This window comes from Larimichthys crocea, chromosome XXIII (genome assembly GCF_000972845.2).
Source record: "Larimichthys crocea isolate SSNF chromosome XXIII, L_crocea_2.0, whole genome shotgun sequence".
Lineage (NCBI taxonomy): Eukaryota > Metazoa > Chordata > Actinopteri > Sciaenidae > Larimichthys > Larimichthys crocea.
This window is the reverse complement of record NC_040033.1, coordinates 10002673-10023393: the sequence shown is the minus strand read 5'-3', so window position 1 is coordinate 10023393 and position 20721 is coordinate 10002673. Positions and strand designations below refer to the sequence as shown.

Sequence of the window (20721 nt, the reverse complement as noted above, 5' to 3'; positions counted from 1 at the left end):
GAATAAACCATGAAGATCTCCCATGAATAAACCAAATAACAGACTGGTGCTTGTCTCGGTACATCGGCAGTTAAGTACATCTTTGGCAGAGAGAATAACAGGTTATTTCTAATGCAGTGGAATGAAATGATAACCTGGATGTTCTTACAGTAATGCATTAGGAGTCATATCACATTTATATTCTCGGCTACGGAGAATCATTTCAGCCATCTATAAAAGAAGCCAAAGAAAAGCAACAAGTCAGCAACAATGGAAAATAAGAACGCAGGCCAAATAATAAGTACAATTGCATTGAGAATCAATATGAATACAAATGAACCACCAGACGCCACGACTCTAGATGGCCCTGTTTCCTACAATCATTACAGAGTCAGGATGTAAACAAAGAAATGTAGAAAAAAATATAATAAAAGTGTCCAACTTTTGTTTCAATATTTGATGTTAAGGACAAAGGTTGAAACAAACCCCTGATTTCAGCACAACAGAAAACAAACAAACTATTCAGCTAGTCCAGCAGTGACACAGTATACTTCATAAACATGTTACTGTTTGAATATAATATAGTTGGTGGTGAAATCCAGAGATGAAAGAAGGAAGGTGCTACCTGAATGGCGTTGGCGTTGTTATCAGGTTTTAAACAATAACCCAAAATATTGAGACTGTCAACTGTTTTCCAACAAAATATCAGGTTGTGCAATTCAATATGTGTTTATATAGAAACGGCAACATGATTTAACTTCTTTAGAAATATGTTTTGTCACTAATGGAACTCGATTATGGTTATGGAAGAAATCCTGGACTTGCTTTAATACAGAAAAAGCCTGCAGTGTTTTACAGCAACCACGATTCCAAACCCAACCAAAGTGCCTAAACTTCACCCAAAATATCCACCCCAGCTGCTTCCCCATGTCTCTTATACATATGAATGAAAAACATAACGGTCTGTTAATATTTCCTCATATGCTTGTTAATCTTTACATGTGGTTGGATGAGTGAAAAGATGAGCATCAGAGCATCAATATCAGTGATAGCCAAGTGCCTTTCTGCAGACACAGATAATACATGAATCAATAATGGCTCACATTAGTGGGAGAAAATCATGCAGCATTTTGTCGTTTCTCGTTGTTCGCAGTGACACAACAAGCCAGTATATGAGGTCAGTGAAAATGTCACTATGTCGCACAGCAGCAGCAGCAGCAGCAGCACACTGGATGAATTTTAAACCTAACTTGTTAGAGAAGATAAAGAGAAATCTTCTGTATGTATTCTCAATCTCCAGGTAACCTCTCCAAGACCTGCACGGCAGACGGTTGGACCGAGATGCATCCATTAGACATCGCCGTGAACTGTGGATACAATCTCAACAGCACTAGCGATGATGTGAGTAAATTGCTGTAATTGTCTATAAGAGGCAACGGAACAGATACTAAATAGTCCAATTGTGAATGAACTCAGCAGCCTAGTGTGAAACAAAATAAAGAGCCAGTGGCCAAGAAGAATTTAATTAGCACATTAGACTCTTCTCCTACCTCCTCCTACCTTAACTGACCTGCTTCTCAAACTTTTTAATACTTCTAATAAATATTACGCTCTCAAAGTCCCACCATTATGTTAAAATACAGTAGTATAGGCTGACTCTGTTCAGCTACAGACAATTCATGAAGATTATTTATTTACTGTTGAATCCTTAATGGAACCGGTTCAAGAACTGGAGATAATTTGTTGGAAAGCAGTACTCCTTATCTGCACTCCTCTTCCTGATATTTCCCATTTGGAGCCACGATTGCAGAATTTTTTGTAACTGCTGATTTCACTTCTGCTTACTATGTCTTAGTCACATCTAAGCTCAGGTGTGTGTGTTACAGGCAAAAATGTAACTATGTATCAGGCAGATATTGAAGTTTTTTACAGGGAAGTCACATACCACCAGCGTTACTCATACCATAGTTTGAAAAACAGTGGCAGCAGATTCATGATGAAATATTTAAAAAACTGTAGCGGACTGAACTCAGCTTGTCTGTATTACAGACGCTTCCTTTACAATGTAAGGCTGTAGGGAAAAAAGTGTTTGGGACGCCATTGCTGTCATTACACGCAGCGCTCTTCCTGGTGGTTTCAGCTTGTGGCAGAGTTAACTGAACAAGTCCTTTAACTTTTCAGCTGGTCGAAGTGAGCTTCGGATGATTAATGACTCACAAAAATCAACCTCACAGTTTGAGAACCTCTGCTCCCCACCGACACACAATGAGAAATATCTGTTTCCATTATGTTTGCCACTTAGTCGCTAACTTTGTCTGTCTGTCCTGAAAGACTGACGACAATTGAAGAGTTGTTAGAATCAGTGGTTGGTTCGTATTGTGACTGACTCATTTCACATTGCATTGTCTTAATCCAGTATTATTATTATAAAAAATTTTTTTATTATATCCACAGACGAGAGTGGTATTGAACTCTCAGCAAGAAGGCGAATTAGCAAACTTCAAAGATATCGATCCCTTCTTCTTTTTTTATGCACATAATCCATGAACTAAAAATTAAAAACATCCAGACTACCTTAAAAGTAAATTGTTTGCTGAAGCAAGCGCGTGTTTTCGAAGCACAACACTTTCAAGGCTGGCTGAGTTATTATCACGCATTATGAATCATTAGAGGTTATTCATGTTGTTTTCAGGCTAAGGAAGGGAATAAATACATCAAATGTATGTCTTTTCCAGTTTAATACAGAGAGAGCTAATCTTGTCTGTGTTGATGAAGGTGGAGCAGGCTGAAGAGTGGATGTGCTCTACATGGTGGTAAAAGCTTTCTGGGTGGACACTCTGCTCTGTGATTCACAGAGGGAGCCTCATTAGTATGCCACATAGGAAGTCAGGAGGGAACCGACTGGTGAAGTACTCTAAAAGGAATTCGATGTCCGTCTTTTTTCATACTTAATACCTCTGTAAGCGAGAGCATGCGCGACTCATTTTCATCAAGCACAAAGCATACATTACCAAGGCAGCAACATTGTGTACTATTACTATTATTGTGTACAGTACTGGGTAAAGTCTGTTTAAAGGCAATTCTGAGATTTCTTTCAAAATATATTAAATATGTTGGAAAATAGTTGCTGAAAACACGTGAAAAGACTTTGAACAATATATTACTGAAATGTGGAGTTAGAGGTTAAAACAGTTTTTCACCAGTTTTCAGTCCAGGATTTTTTTGGGCGGTCCTTAAAGGGTGGCTCGATGACACGCTGAGGCCACCCTGAGCCCCTAGCAGGGAGATAGAGATTAAATCATGTCGCTTAGAGTGTTTCAAAGTTAGTCATGTCATTTTCTGAACTCGCTTAGAGTGTTTCAAAGTTAGTCATGTCATTTTCTGAACTTTTTTACCTAATTTTGACACCTAACTTCATAAAATTGTCGATATTTTTAATTATTCAAATTTGGCTGGGTGGTTAATAACACTTTCTTCTTTGGTCTGACAAACTAAGAACATTCTGTTATTATTTCTGTGTTACATGTCACAACCCCTTTGGTTTATCTTGTTTCCTATGGTGGAGGTCAATGTACAGTGGTGGTGGTGTCAACACCAAAATGTACTCAGTATCAAAGTACCCATTCTGCAGAGAAGTTGCCCCGTGAGTGATTTTTCATGTAGACAGTAATTCATGTTAATAGAGGTATCAATTTTTAAGTAGCATTCACTGTTTGAACTATATTATATTCGAGGTCGACTGACCCGTGATAGGACATTTTAAAAACAAAATTGTTTTTGGATGAAAGTGGCTCATATGGTGGTTGTGTAGCATCCACCATATTTACACAGTGCCTTTCTAGTCTTTTGACCACTCAAGGCACTTTTACACTACACACAAACACACATACATTCATACAATAAAGGCACTGGCCATGCAAGGTGCCAACTACTCATCAGTTTGGGAACTAATCCCTCACCCACACCAATGGCGCATCCTCAACGAGCGAGTTCAGTATCTTGCTCAAGAACACTTCAACATGCAGACTGGATCAAACCACCAATCATCTAATTAATGGACAACCCACTCTACCTCCTGAGCCACTGCTGCCCATGTAGTCACTGTACGCAAACTCATCAATCAACTGAGGGAATATCTCTTCCCAGTAGAGGAGGCCCACTGTGTCCTGAGAGCGAGGGTGGATTAGTTTGCCAAACCCTGGCAACAAGCCAAAAAGTAATTCATAATTTTCCCATTCTAAAAAATCAAATTATTCTCAAACTTCATCCTCTAACTTAATTACTCCTTGGACGCACTATGAAACCGCAAGGCTCCCAGGCTGGCCATTCCCTGGACCCAACAGCAGAGCTGTCAGAGAATCATTTTGCTTGTCTATTAGACATAAGAGGCGTTACTTAGGCTTATTTTCTTAGCCAGCGGTTGTATTGAGTCTCAAACTGAGTATTTTTGTCTGCGTCGTGATGTCCCAAAGAGTATTTTGTTGAGATAAGGACCCATCAATCTGCTGCTGCCTTTTGAAGTCATGGTTGTTTTATGGTTGTAAAGGGATCATGTGCTGTAGACATGAGTTGCATGCATCCTATAATAACAATGACAACAATAACTCTCAACTGCAATTACTGACTTTAGGGGAAAATATTTGTTCAAAGAATAAAACTTGCACCGACCTAGATTTTTTTGTTGTTTTTTGGGCCTTAAATAGCGATCAGCTTTTTCTTCCCTCCAGACAATTGTTATTATACCAAAAAACAGTCGGTCGACTTTACTTTATTATATCCTTGGTAGTTTAATATACAACAATGAGTTTTGTTCAAAGTACTGATAGCATGGAAACAGTTGTGTAAAGTACACGTATCTTAAAATTGTACTCACGTACATTACTTGACCAAATGTCCTGACCCTCACTTTGGAGACTGCTACCTTAAAAAGCAGCACAGGACTCTTTTTTTAACTAATAATGGAAACTGATCATTTTGTTTTATACAAATTATTTTAACCTTTTTGTGTCAGTTTTGTTTCCTTCGTTTCTACTGTGTTTTTTTTTGTCATCAGGGCAAGTTTTTCTGGCAAGTGAAGATTGGCTACACCATTGGTCACAGCGTCTCCCTCATATCTCTTACCACAGCTATTGTGATCCTCTGCATCTTCAGGTAAGTAGACATACAGTAAGACACACTCACCAGATGATTGAAGAGAAAGTCTGAAAAGGAAACTTTATTCCTGATAGACACACATCTTCTCCTGAAAACAAAATCGGTCACCACTGCAGGACCCCTGTGAAGAGCATTGAGCAATCTACCATAATACACATGGACATTATTCCTGCTGGGCGATATGATATGGACAACATGACAGTTTATGCGTCAAACACTGAAATGGGATTTGTTAACTTTCGATCAGCGCAGTTGACAGAAATATGAGGCTTATGTTAAAATATGAAAGACAGGAAGGAAGATTCAAATACTTTATTTTAGAATTAAATAAATTGTCAATCAAACTTGCTGACACTTTCATTCATTTCGGTGTGCTGATCTTTGGATGGCAAATATCTGCAGCGGTGTGCAGATTATACATCTGAAGTATAGTAATTACATGTTTGACAAGTCAGTGACTGTAAGCGCCTCGAAGAAACAGTTTTGATGGAAAGAATGACTGAGAGATGACCTTTAGATAGAAATTCTTTACCCTAAAGGACAATGAATAGACACTGTACACGTGCTTCACATAATACTAGTTCCTTTGGTTCTATAGTTGTTGGAAATGTGCTATGGATTTTCTGTGTGCTGCCTATTTCAGCCCAGTATAAACAGACACAGTTTGAAATTTTAATATCTTAATATTCTACAATTAAAAACATATTTTACTGTGCTGTAATGAAATTGAACAACTGCAATTTTCAAATTTGTGATTACAAATGTTGTTAATTAAACTAATCCTGTAATTGAAAATACAGGTTTATATAATAATACAGGCTAATCGTAATTAAAATATAGTGATGATACAGTAAATGTAAGTACAGTAGTAATACAGTCTGTAGGAGTGTATATAGTTTGCACATTTGTTTAGACTTTTTTTGTAGATCACCGTCACTTCCGGTAATTGGCACAGAGGTTGTGGGTGTGATTGCGTCTTATTTTACCTGTGCACTTGGTGGCGGGAGTTTGGACAAAGAGGGTGACAGGCGCCGGTATTTTCTGTTGACCGTTTCACTACGTCTCATCATTGAGTACTTATCATTACGTCTCACTGTTATATTATCACGTCTCGTTTCATATCGTTCAGTTTCGTTCGTCATCTTTTGCCAGTTTCAGTTTGTTGTCATTTTGGTTAATAAACGTCATAAACCTAATGACCTGACATTGCATTTTCTTTGGACTTACGTGTCACAGTGGGAGGCGACTCAGCCTCATAGTGGTCTTTGTAAAAAAAAAAAACAGTAATAATCCTGTAAATGAAAATACAGTACTAATACTGTAATGATACAAACTTAAATATCCAGCTAACACTTTTCATGCAATTTCTCTTCTTCAAGCTTTAACTTTAACACTTAAGAATGTTACAAGCAGAAGAGGAAACAGCTTAAATAGATGGAAATATATATTTATTCTTTTTATTTACTCTTTTGTAGTGCATTTTGTTGCTGAAAACAATGTAAAAAAAATGCTATTTGCTCTGCTGCTGCTGCTGCAAAAAAAAAAACCCACGAGTGCACAAATAGCCCTAGAAATCACTCTACTTGTTACACTCCTGTGTGCTCATTTCATTTCCTTGAATTCATATCCAAAGTAAAGTGATGCAACATGTAATGTGATGCGACATAAGTGTTTCCGTACCCTCCGCGCTTTTTTCCCCTTATTGCTTTTTTGCGACCAGTTTTCATATGTCTTCAATATAGCCCTGCCACGACTGTGTAATACTGTGTTAGTCACAGATCAGAGATACTTTTCATGTTTTCCCATAAAGACCTGCACTGGGTGTGAAAGTGTGTCCACCTGAGAGTTTTGTTCACCTTTTTGCTCATCCGGTGCAACTAGACTGGCCAAGGTCAGGCTGCTAAAAAAAAAGTGTGTGAAAGAAATCATGGCAACCAACAGGTTTGAGCCTGAAGGAGAGTTATGACAGGGCAGTGGGAGGTGAAGGTAGCTGTGGAGTGCAGTACAGTGAGGGGTATTAATGAGGGTTGGCGAGATGGGGAGAGTCACACCTGTTTCTAACAGACAGCATAGATTACAGGTTGGGAGCAAAAAAAATGTGACAGTCTGTCACATTTGTGGAGGTTTACATGATCTCCTGAAAACCTTAAATAAGTCATCCGTCACACTAACTTCTGTTACTCAATGCAAACTTCACTAGTTACTGCTGGAAAATGAAAATCATGATTTTAACAGAGGCTGAGGATGGATGGAGGATGGAGGATGATTACTTTTTGAGAATAGTGCGGCAGTGAGTACTTTCTCATCGTGACTTGGTTTCATTCATCTCATGTTTACCGGCATGCAAAGGCGTGTGTTCCTGAGGTGGCTCCAGCCTTTATTTGAGCATTGTCTCTCTCTGACGTCAGTGCTGCTTTTCCAGACATAGGTGCCTTAGCATGAATGTAGCAGATTAGTGTGCTGTAGACGTGTGGCATGTTTGCCTGGTTGTCTGTTGTCTGCAATATAAACAATAATAAGTCAGTTACTGAATAAATGGGTTCTTTGGTAATCAGAAACATAATCCACTGAGTTGCAGAAATGTTTTCTAATCTGAATACTTTTGTATTACTTCAAAATCAAATCAAAATTTGTGGTTGCACAATGTATGTACTGTAAATTTGTGAATAAAGTGAATTAAACTAAACTTTAACTGAAAAAGAGCACCGCTGTAAACAAAAACACAGTCATCTAAAACACAGAACTGCGAGATGAGATTTATTTTTGCTCAGGTTGAGTCAGTTAGAAAAGGAACTATATGCTATGGTATACACATAAGGTAAGTTACTATAAATTTACAGCAAATTTCCCCATTAAAGTCTATTTTATCTTTCTACATCTTACACCAACCTGTAATTTCTCTTTTAACATAGATGGATACATTTCAAATCAAATCACCCCAAAAGTCTTATCGTCTGTATGGAAGACCATTTGTTGTTTTTGATGCCATCAGAGGCTGTGTGGACATGTGTGTACAACCCTGAAAGCACCAGAGGGTTAAAAGAACATCGGTTATCATGAAACATCTTTATAGCTATTTATTTCTTGTAATCTGATTCATAAATCTGTTTACACGTCTTGTTTTCTAGTCCACACTGCACACAGCAGCATAGAGTCAGGACACAGTTTGGATAACAACATATAACAATTGTCATTTTAAACAGCTGTGACAGAATGTTAACAAGCTCTCCTGGCTGTGAAATGAGGTCAGATGAGACTTTAATGATTCCCAAGGGGATATTAAGTGATTTAGGCGTGTGCTGCATCACAGCTGAATATTTCCCCCGAACCTGTTAACAAGCATTGCCGGCATAAACAAATTATCTGAGCTAATGGCAGACTTGACACAACAGCGGGCATTTAATCATTTAATCTTCTCAAGTATCATGATCTAATCAGGAAATCAAGAATCAAAAATTGATGCTCGAAGGTTTCAAAACGTTTCTGATTAGTCATTCATCTTGTCTTTTTTTTTTTTTTTTTGCAAAATGGGTGAAGGACCATAAAAAGCTTCTTATTGTGCTCCAAAACACATCCACCGCACAGCGATAAAAGGAACTAATGAACTTAATTATGAGTCAGTCTGTGATTTGCTGTTATTTTAAACTATTAACTCCAAGGACACTGATTAATGTGTGTCTTTGTTTTGATCTGTATCCTTGTATCTCTTTCTAGAAAGCTGCACTGCACAAGGAACTACATCCACATGCATCTATTTGTGTCATTCATCCTGAAGGCCATCGCTGTGTTCATCAAGGATGTTGTCCTCTACGAGGTCGGGGAGGTGGACAACTGCTCCTCAGGCTCTGTGAGTTAATTATCCGAGACGCTGTTGTTTGCTGTGGGTGTTTTGAGATGAACGACTCAGGAGTTCTTTGTGTCCTTGAACCCTAAGGAAGTCAGACTCTCTAAGAAGCTCAGCAGGTAGACACTCGGGGTGTGCAGACGTGATGCAGAGCTGGTAGACTAATTATCCACATGAAACCATCGAGTGAGAGGTCTCGGACGGGCACGAAAAGATGGATTTCTGTAGTGCTGTTGTTTGACAGGAGACATGGAGGGAACATAAGTGGTTCTGTCAAACAACCACTTTCATTATTACGAAGACAGAATCAAGTCATGGTAGAGATTAGTATCATTTGATCAATGTTTGTAGGACATATGAGCTTCAGGCGTGAGTAAACTTCTATTTCTTGCGATTCAGTTTTACTGCTCTGTTGCATTATTTGTGGGAACTGTTTATCAGAGCCTGACCGTTACTGGACTTTTGAGGCCAATCAGCAAGATGGGATTACCAACTGGGAAACTGCCCCGAGGGCTCAGAAACTCCTGGCTTACTGTGTTTTTAATTTTGTTTGGGAGCATGCGGCACTTTAATATCGACCGACATAATAAGTAGCCAGGTCCCAATTTATTACCTGACCTTGGGCCCTGTCTTGCAGAGCGTCCCTGTATCAGAAACTAGTTTTAAGACCCTAATTACTAATGTTTTGTGTGCTGCATATTTCTAAAATAATAAAATGTGATTAATCAAATAGAAAGATGGTATTTCAGAATAGAAGAACTGCTGGGTTTGATTGGGGGCCCTGCAGGGGGCTGTGAGCAGGTTAATCCAGCCATGCTAATTGGATATTCATATTTTAAATCATAATTTAAAATAAACAGTACGTTCATTCTGCAGCATGTAAAATAGAGCACATCACATCCATTTTAACATCTTCTCCTTCTCTGTTTTAGTATTTAACTCTGTTTCTTCGTGTTTAGTGCCCGGCACGTCAGCGAACATGACGACGCTTAAATACACCAAAAGTTAAGACAAAGACTTTTTGGACAGGCAGCCTTTTGTTTGGGCCCAAACTGTGAAACAGCCTGCACACAGATATCTTCAGACTTGTGTACAGAGAAATGACTTTGCGTTACTTTGTTTTGCATTATCTCCGATTCACACAGAAGGGCTGAGCCGTATCATGATATAATATTAAGTGTGTTAGACTGGCGCCGGTGGGGGACCGCAGCATGGGCGCACACTCAGCTGTGGCTGGCTCAGGCCCAAGTCTGTATCATTGCAGGTATGTAGACAGCTAGCAGAGCTACTTAACCTAGTGCTGACAGTTGCTGGGGCTGATTGAGATGGACTGCAGCTGTGATTATGACTCCATGGGGTGGCATAGATTTGGCCATGATCGTGGCTGCAGACATGGCTGTGCTTGTTGTGTTGACGACACTGATTTCCTCACTTCCTGTGGTGTTATTAATAACATATCTGTCATATCTGATAGACACAGGCGAGCAGCTTAATGATGCTTTCGCAGCTATTGTTAACAGGAGCAGTCACTGTACAGCTACCGTAGCCGTACCCATAGTTTTATTGATTCTACCACACATCTAGGCAGAGCAGCTGGAGCTGTCGATGCTTGGGCCTTTCAAAGGTTGTAATGAACAATTAATGCATATTGAAACGAGGGTGTCGTTTAGCCCCAGGTACAAAGGCTCAGTCCTTGCCGTAGCGTCCCAGGGTTCAAATCCGACCTGTGGTTCTTTCCCGCATGTCATTCCCTATCTCTCTCTCTCTCCACATTGCTGTCACTGTTTAGCTGTCTCTGTCAAATAAAGCTTAAAGGCCAAAAATGCAACCAAGATATGTACAGAATGGGATCATTTGCACTTGAAAAATACATTTGACAGTGTGTTTTCATTTGGAATCTTGTATATTTTGAGACCCTATTTAATTAGTTTGGTGTTTACTGCGAATGTGCACTTAGTTCAAAGACCAAAAATGCTTACATGCTGTAACAGATTAATTAGGATGGAGGCCAACTAAGTTCAAGACATTTTGGGAAATATACTTTATTGACGAGAGTAGATGAGAATGTAAATGAGACGAAAACATTTTGACCTTTTAAATTTCGAGCTACATTCAGGAGACAGATAGACTATGAACAGAGGGAAACAGCAAGCCTGGCTTTGTCCAGCAGTGTATGAAAACTGTAGTGGTAAGTTAAGATTTTACATTATGTGCCAGATTTCTTGGGTTAGAGTTAGGGTTAGGGTCTTGAGTGCAATGTCTTCAGGAGTCACTTTTCCAACCTGATAGCATATGATAATGTTAGAATAAACAGGTTATGTAATTTTCTTGTATTTTTGACTGGGAGAAGCTCAAAAGGATTTACTTTTATGGGTCGTAATGAAATATTTTGATATGGTTTGTTAACCCGAGCGCCATCTTTCCTCAAGGTTGTGAGTAATTCACAACAAAAAGACAATTACTGAATATTTCAAACCTGACTGACGTCCCCAATATGGGCTGAAATATGTGCCACCAGACACTGAATTTGAATCATTTATATTTGAATATGTATTGTTCAATTTGCATTTTGCATTGAGAAGCTGAATCTGAATTGTAATTTGAAATTAAATTTTTTAGTTTGGAACTGAACATTCTCACAATTCAATTTCAATTTTCTGTTACAAATATCTTGAGGCAGAGAAATCAAGCACAGATATGCAGGACGCCTCTTCGGTCAATCAGCAACCTACGTGTGTGTGTCTGTGTGTGTGTGCCACGGCAACTGCTGCTGTTATGGGCATTTGTTTTTAGTTTTATTTTAGAAAAAGAATGCATTAATTTGCTAAGTTTTCTTAATTAATCTCTAAACTGCTGCCGCTGTGTGCTGCAGCTGCCACTGACATGCCACGGCAACAACAGCTGCTTTGTTTTTATTATTTTTATTTTATAAAACAGTCATTGTTGTATTAGACTCGATGGAAATAACACTTCCATCATGTGATTTCTGCATTAATTTGCACTGATTTAATTTCCATCATGTGATTTCTGCATTAATTTGCACTGATTTAATTAATCTCCCCACATCTGTCTCAACTGCTACCGGTGTCTGGGGCAGCTGCAACTGTCAATCACACCTATAGACCCCAAATCACAAATGTGTATATAATGCCTGCTAGTCTACATTTCTCACTGCATCACAGGATTCTAATTTAAAATCCTGCACAAAGGGCTACCATTGAATATATTTGAGAAAATATGTTGTTTAATTATGCAATCATCATATAGGAAAAAGGTCATGGTAAATTATTTTTTAGAAAATTAAAAAATAGGTCAGGTAATAATAACAAAATAACTGAATTTGAATTGTGAGAACCAGATGTTCAGTTCCAAACTAATAAATTCAAATTTCATAGCAGTTGTTCACCTGAAATACAACTCGTATAACACAAAACTATTCTCAGCTGACGATGTTAAGCCCATCGCTCAACACTGCACTTAAATCAAGTCATGCTTACAAGACATTTATGCTTAGAATTAAATCAAACTGCAATGTTTGGATGTCTCGCCGTCAGCTCTCACCACCACCACATGTGGACTGCAATCCACAGGCCCCCGAGGCCACAGTTATGCCTGCGAACATGAGGTTTATGTTACATGATATGGCCACACGGCGAGACCCTCTGAGTGTATTTACTATTATCTGGATGGCTCCATTGTGTTAATGGAACTAGTGGGTTGAGAGGAGCCAGCTGCTGTCATGCTGAAAAAGACATTATAGAGAGAGGTTTGGAGCTGCAGTGCTCATCCGGACCACGGCATTACTTCCTGTTGGCTCAGCCTCTGTCGCTTTGTGTGTGTGTAGGTGTTCTGCGTGCTCGGTTCATTACCCTTCTTCTACAGTTGGATGTTTGCTATAGTGACAGATTAGATTCATTCATGAAATAATCGCTGTAGGAAAGCTTATAACTAATGCATTATTAAAGCTACCTGTGTGTTTGTAATGTCTGTGTGTGTGTGTGTGTGTGTGTGTGGCATCATTCATCCATATGCAGGCTTTTTAAAATGGCAAACAATTTGTACTGATTTGCACGCATTAGTACTAGCAGAAAGGTTCAGACAGCCCATCTGGGTCCATTTTCTTCCCTCAACATGCCAAGTGGGAATCAATTTATACAGTATATGCTACCAAATCTCTGTCAGCTTCCCTGCCAGCTGCTTTAATGAGCTGTCTGAAACTTTATCTCCATGTACAAATTGATCCTAGAAAACAAACACAGGAAGGTGAATTTGTCAGTGATGTGTAAATTTTACACTAGTAGCTCAGGTTGTTTTTGATTCAACAACTCACCAGACGTTTATTAAGGAGCAGAGCCGCTGCCAAAAGATGATTTCTTGAGGAGTTTAGGAGTGGTTCTGCAGACCATCCTAATATCACCTGTAGAAGAGGTATCCAGAGCTTTAATAAAATTTAAAAAAATCAACCCAGCCTTCCTCTTAAACTTAATGTCTACGCAGGTAAATGGAGATTTCCAGAACACACCTTAAGAACTGTTCATAAAAACTCATATCATATAGCATATCATTCTTTAATAAAGAATTGCATTACATTTGTGTTGTCTTTACCTCTCTGCCCTATTATCCCATTGTCTCCATCCATTGTCTCCATACTGTGCTTCAGTCCATTCCTAATCACAGTCTGTCCTTTTCATCCTCCGCCCAATTCATCCCATGTTTCACATCTACTACATCTGCTAAAGTGCTCAACGCATTCACTCTCACAGGGTCATTTTTAAAGTGGGTACAGCATTGGTTTTTCTCATGTGCATGATGCCCTTCTCGTAGCCTCTCTGGGACGATCATTCCAATAACAAGCTTGTATGTGGCTTCACAGAGACAGCCTTGGACCTACACAGTGAAAGTGTGGTTCCTGTGAAATGAGGAGGCTGCGATAGAGCGACAGAGCTACACGCATCAGCACAGCCCACCCACACCATTAGGAAAATGAACCTTTTATAGTTGTGCGTTCAGCGGGAGCTGAATTTTGAATGAAATCACCCGTCCTCATGGAAGTGTTGCGCTGTTGTGCTGTCAGCCAACTTGAATAGAGCTGGTTGATACATCCTGCGTGGTTGTTTCAGTGCTCCTCTTTTGTCCTGCCGCTCACTGAAATATCTGCTGGAACATTTCTGCACTTTGCTGGTTTTGTTTCCTGGTTGGAGAGAGATGAAGCTTATATGTTGCCAACTGCCTGCTTTGCTTATATCACTGGGGTGTTTATAATTAGTGCAAAATACATACTGCATACACCTGTGGAATGTATATCTGCTCAAGTACTGTATTTTGAGGTATAAATGAAGTATGAAGTATAAATACTAAAGTACAGTACCGTGTACTGTACTTTAGTATTTCCATTTTTATGTAACTTTATACCTCTACTCCTCTAGTTACTTCATTATTGTTCATACCTTTTGAACTGGAATTTCTTCTTCCTCTTCTTCTTTTTGGTCTTTAAAAGAAAACCCTCTTTTGATTACCTGAGCTCATGAAAGGTTGGATTTTCATAGATGTGTGGACACCAAATGATCATTTTGTAGAATATGATGCATTGTTTTACATTAAACTGTACAATGGTATTTAAAGTAGATGAAATTAGCTCATCCTTTAAACATCTACAGCACTAAAATACCACACACACATTTAATGTAGCATTAATATTAATCCGAGAACATCATCACAGTAAAACGCAAGGCTTCTGCAACAGATATATAAATATGAATTAGACATAAAATTACCTCTCTTCTAATTTACGTCTGGGACAAACATTAGAGTACTTAGAGTTCATTAAACAGCAAGTGCATCTCTGGTGAATATAATGAATGAATGTAATGTAAATTTAAGTCTGCAGTTATAGATTTTAATAAGTTCTTTTTGTAACAAGTGAATTTTGGTTCCTGCTACTGTGAAAAGACATATTGTGTCATGCTCTAGGAGGATATACCAAAGGGCCTAAAGATTATTCTTATTAATGGTTATAACTGACCTATAAAGCATAATAAATAATAAATTAACCAATAAAAAAGCCAACAGGCTATTTAAACTTACTTTTTAGTACAGATTTAAATTAGAAATAATTATATCCCCAGTGAACTAGTTCAAGGAAGCGCCACATATTCAAATTACAGTCATCTGTTGTACTCACTGACGTTGTATTCATCATTCTGCTTCATTTAAACTGCGCCTGGAGAAATCTTCTTTCTTAGACATATTTGAGGAAATAAAGCTGTTAATATAAGACTATAAAAATGACAATTTTTCACTTCTGTCATGCAGAATAACCTTCTTCATTTTTTTTTTATAATTCACTGATGCCTCAGAGGTGGGTTTTGTTTGATGAAACTGCACTTTGGATGCTTATTATATAAAGCATTCTTGTTAATGGCACTCTTTGTACTTGCTGTCTGATAGAAACATTTAGAAATGAAGGTATTTGTGGGTATATAACTGGGCAAATCACAAAGCAAAAAGTTTGAAAAAGTTTGAATATAGGCTGTCTGCACAAAAAGAAAATCAACAAATGCATTCATCCATTTTCCAAATTCAATTCTGCTCTATATGCAATGACATTGCACTGCAATATCTACATGGTAATCTTGTTCCTTTTGCAGGATTGTTGATTTATACTTTTGTGTCCCTTAACAGGTTGGCTGCAAGGTAGTGATTGTGTTCTTCCAGTACTGTATAATGGCCAGTTTCTTCTGGCTGCTGGTGGAAGGCCTTTATCTCCACGCATTGTTGGCCGTCTCTTTCTTCTCCGAGAGGAAGTACTTTTGGGCTTACATCCTTATCGGCTGGGGTGAGAATGCCTTTCTTAAATACCTTTTCAGCTCCCCCGAGTTGAGACCTCATACGTGAGGTGATCTATAGGCTGTGTAATAACCTTGCTGTGCACTTTTACATCTTTTTTTTACGTCCCTAGGAGGTCCAACGGTTTTCATCACAGCTTGGAGCATTGCTAAAGCCTACTATAATGATGTGGGGTAAGAAAAACTCTATAGGACTGCAGCCAGACCGGAATCCAGTATTTCATCTAGGTCAGGTTTTACTTTGATTTGTTTGAGTATTGTTTTTGTTCTTCACCAGGTGCTGGGATATAATTGAGAACACTGATGTGTCCTGGTGGATCATTAAAACCCCTATTTTGGCGTCAATCCTGGTAAGTTTACAAGCCTTGAGTACTTTTTGATCACTCAAATTGTATTACATCAACATGTATGCTCCTTGAGCTGTCGACACTCTAAAGTCAGGTTTTTCTGGGGCAAAACTAATTGCCAGGGAGAGAGAAAATGTCAGTTATGATCAGTCCACCTTAGACTTATCTGTCAGCGTAATTCATGTAAAGGGTTTTAAACTCCACCTTATCCTTAGTATTGCACTGTATGTCAACACAGCTGAGACGTTGATACGAGCTCCAATTTCTTGTCTCACTTTGGAAAGTCTGCAGGATAATCACCAGTGTTTTGTCTTTTCTGACAGGTCATCATCATCTTCTTCTTCATCATCCATTTTATCTTTTCATTTCATTTTGAGCACAGTATTAGCATCTACAGAAACATCTGTAAACAGATGCATACAGAGGTTCAAGTGAGGAACGACCCCTTGTGATTATTTCTTATTTATGTAGGGATTAAAAGAAGTCATGAGTTAATCAAAGGGATACTTTGGGTCTTTTGAACTGTAGTTGTATGAGGTACTCATCCATAGTCAGTGTATTACCAATACACGGATAGGGTCAGCAGTTACCCACATAATAGGATCCAGCACAAAAAAAATCAATATTGGTTCAAATATATGCTATGTTAGGACTGTTTTCACCACTTTACATTGCCCTGGACTGCCTTTTCCCTTGGCACTAACTGTAGAACTTTTATAGTCCTGCGTATAAGACTGGTTCAGTCTGGGTCAGAAAGTTGTGAGATCAAACTTAAAATCAACCTTTCTAAAGGTTTCAAAGATGGTGTGTGCTTGTGTTTTTTAAACAGCTGATCTGCTGAGTACTGTAGTGCGTAGCACGGTTGGGGTTTTGCGTAGGACAACAAATTTTTGCCATTTCCATCAAACATTGTTAATGAGATACTTCAAACTGCACATGAAAAATACGTTTATGGAAACTGACTGGATGGCACGCTAATATCAGTAGCTATCTCTGCAAAACAATGCACAGACTTGACATTAGGCCATAGCTGTAAAGTCTTCACATTCTGTTGGTGAAGTTAGTTAATTCTCTAATGTTTAATCAAGAACATTCATTCATGAACTATAATTCTGAACTACTGTATAAATCTTATATATTGCCCCTCTAACAGTAATATTGGTGTATTGCACTTGTACTTGTAAAAACCAAGTTAGCTGTTTCCCCTGCTAAATTAGGCTGACTGCCTTCTGATGAGTCTCTAAAGCAATAGTTCAGATGCACCATATTAAGAGGTAGCACTCATTTCTATACAGTAAACCATACAATATGAAGCTACAGTTAGTCAACATCTGCTTAGCCTAAAACATTCATCTCTAATTAACACATATGTCATTTAAAATTCCTTCAAATACGTTTTCCACCATGGTTACATGACAACAAAACTCCTTTGTGAAACCACAAATTATAATTTTTAGACATTGGCATAGAACCAGTTTAGCTCAGCTAACTGGCTGGGTGTATTCATAATATTGCTTAATATTTTTCTCTCATAACTCGAAGCAAGAGAGTGAACAGCCAGAAAGAAACAGAAAAGGCTCAGGTGTGATACTTTCACCTCAGATCACGCATAGATTGAACCACTTCTCTAGTAAGAAAAACAGACGAGGATTGGAAGTCTGTGTGTTTGTGTGTGTGTGAGTGTGTGTGTGTGTGTGTGTGTGTGTGTGTGTGTGTGTGTGTGTGTCACTGTGCGAGTGAGAAATGACGATACTGACAGAGAGATATGAAAGGCAGGGTAAGGATGAGGTCAACAAACAGGGCTCAAGAAACTACAGTGGAGTATGATAAGTAATGAGAAGAACTGAAGCCAATGTGGAAGTGCCAAAAACTGTCAATCTCCATGAACTCCCACAATAAAATGAGCAACTTCACAGCAGAAATACACATGTTTACAGTCTGGTACAAAAAACATTTTCATGACAGCTGGACTGGTATAAATCCATATTTATATATGTATATGGGACTAACACAAATTGTGTTCAAAGAATGTTCATGCCTGAAAGAACTATTTGGTACTTTATTTGGCACTAATTATATTATGTGGACAATTGCGAGTGTTTTTGAGTTTAGTTGGTTGTGTCTTTTGAGAAAACTACAAAATCAGTTTCATCCAGGAACCTGTCTACTACACCAGATTTTTATAAACATTATTTGTATCCGGAGCCCAGGAGGAGTATCTTATTTTAATGGCAGCCAATGGGGATCCAAATAAAGAAGATGGATGAACAAAACAAAAACAAGTTGTTGTTTTTGTTTTAGATAATGTCCTCCTCCTCTACTGACCGACATTGTCAGTCTTTCCTCAGCGGGTTTAGTTCTGTTCTTTCACTTTAGGATCAGGATCAGCAGCCTGGCTATCAGATCTGTCTGTTTCTTCCTCTCTGCAGTAGCTGAGTGATGTTTGTGAGTGCATCATGATGTGTGTGTGTGTGGGAAGTGTTGGCGTTTCAGAGGTCCAACACAAATTAACAATTTAGAAAATGCTAATTTTGCCACAGGGCAGCAGCACAATCCAATCAGAGGAAGATGAAATTCAGCATTATGCTTCTGTTATGAGGAGAATTTCATTTCCCAAAATCCATTACATAAAACACTAAAAACATGCAGAAGCAATTTTGGAACAAACTTTTTTTTCCTATCTGGAAGATTTATCTTATGATGTAATATTTCTGTCATCTATATGTCATTAAACTGTCTTTATCCTCCACAGATGAACTTTATTCTGTTCATTTGCATCATACGAATACTTCGACAGAAAATCAACTGCCCAGATATTGGAAGAAATGAGTCCAACCAGTACTCGTGAGTATCTATCTTTTTCATTTCGTACATTTCTATTATTCATAAGGTGAAATATCGTCAATCTCTGTGAGGACATTGTGAAAAATAGTCACCACTATAACACTTTCTGTCTTGGGCTGAATTCCACCCACGTTCTCTGAAAGTTAACAAAGAGAAACAAAGATTATCTTGAATAAACACAGAGAGCAGAGAGCGAGATGCACATATTTCTGTGGGTACAATCGATGCTGTAATTTTTTTTATTTCTCTCCCTTTTTAGCCTCCGCTGAGCAATTTTAACTTCCTTGCTCAGAGAAATGCGGGGATGACCAATCCTTTTCGACTTCAGAAAAGAAACTCATGGCACTCAGCTCATCCTGGCAGCTGCTCTATGCAGAGATATACTGTAGAGCTTTTCCTGTGACGGAGAGCGTCTCATAAGCCAGCCATAATGCATGAGCTATTTTCCCACTGACACTTTTAATGGCGTTTTTTCCCATCTCTGGTCCCCTGAGCTGAAATGTAAAATGAAAAGTACTCCACGGTCGCATTTTATTATTGCCGTTCATAGAGACAGATTGAAAATTGGTTTCATTGGAGGACATTTGAATCTGTTTTGCTTTGTTGTTTCAGGAGACTGGCAAAATCCACTCTGCTTTTGATTCCTTTGTTTGGGATCAACTTCATTGTGTTTGCATTCATCCCAGAACAAGTGAAGACTGAACTGCGGCTAGTTTTCGACTTGATCTTGGGGTCATTTCAGGTGTGATATCAGCTTTTTAGCGATTATAAATCTGCTTCCCTCCCCTTTTTATAGACTGTTCAGCAACACTCAATTTACCTACTCAAACAGCAAGCTTAATATCGCAGAAAACTCCACAAAAATGGCCCATTTAGGTGATAAGTTAAAAACAAACGAAATTCTAATAAATAAAAGAATGTTGGAAAACTAAAAGAAACAGAAGCACATTAATATACCAAAGAAACTTTACAAGAAATAATTTTATAAGACGTGTAAGTAATGTACCTTGCTAAACTGAAACACAATCCCCTCTTGGAGACATGGAGGTGACTGGAGTCTATATTCAGAATGTTAATATTATGTTAAGGGACTAAAAACTATTTTAAAATATCTCTGCACTGCTTGAGCGTACCTGTTTCTTGGCTGATGTGTCTAAACAATCACTCCAAGTGTTAGTCCCTCACCAAAGCATTTTATGTAACAAATACTATGAGCCAAAGAAATATATCTCACACTGTTACAGTTTCAATATTAAAATCATGCATTTAAATGATTTAAAAATGGATCTAACCAAATCAATCGCCAAATAAAGGCCTGAGCTGCTCTCAGATGTGTCTCAATGCAGGAAGGAAGGCCGACTCCTAGTGCTAGACTTCCTGTTGCCCTCCATTCCACATCAAAACATGTACACATCTTATATTTTACAAATTCTACACTGAATAATTTGCATTTGATGCCTTGTTTTCCAGTAAGTTAAACAACACTTACACATTCTTTTCTTAACGTTCTATTTTAAACTTCATTCGAGGTCCAAAGTAATGATTTGGCATCCTTTCAGTCCCGACCTGTGAATGTTTTCTATTGAAGAAGCCCTCGCAGGAAACCGTGGCAGGTCTCCAGACACTTTGTTGGCTGATTCAGCGGCAGTGTTACCGTTTTTAAACCCCAGAGTTATTTCTGCTCATCACATAATGAGGAATGATGGAG

General features: G+C 38.4%; 1 protein-coding gene across 1 annotated transcript in view; it reads left to right on the top strand.

Moving 5' to 3' along the window:
* Positions 1–20721, top strand: part of vipr1b (vasoactive intestinal peptide receptor 1b) — a 48153-nt gene that overhangs the window by 22966 nt on the left and 4466 nt on the right. Inside the window, exons 4-11 of the mRNA XM_010753044.3 lie at positions 1280–1380; positions 5033–5130; positions 8848–8980; positions 15659–15812; positions 15936–15996; positions 16100–16172; positions 18922–19013; positions 19626–19755. Of these exons, the coding sequence (XP_010751346.2) occupies positions 1280–1380; positions 5033–5130; positions 8848–8980; positions 15659–15812; positions 15936–15996; positions 16100–16172; positions 18922–19013; positions 19626–19755 (842 nt within the window). The remainder of the gene's footprint in view (positions 1–1279; positions 1381–5032; positions 5131–8847; positions 8981–15658; positions 15813–15935; positions 15997–16099; positions 16173–18921; positions 19014–19625; positions 19756–20721) is intronic.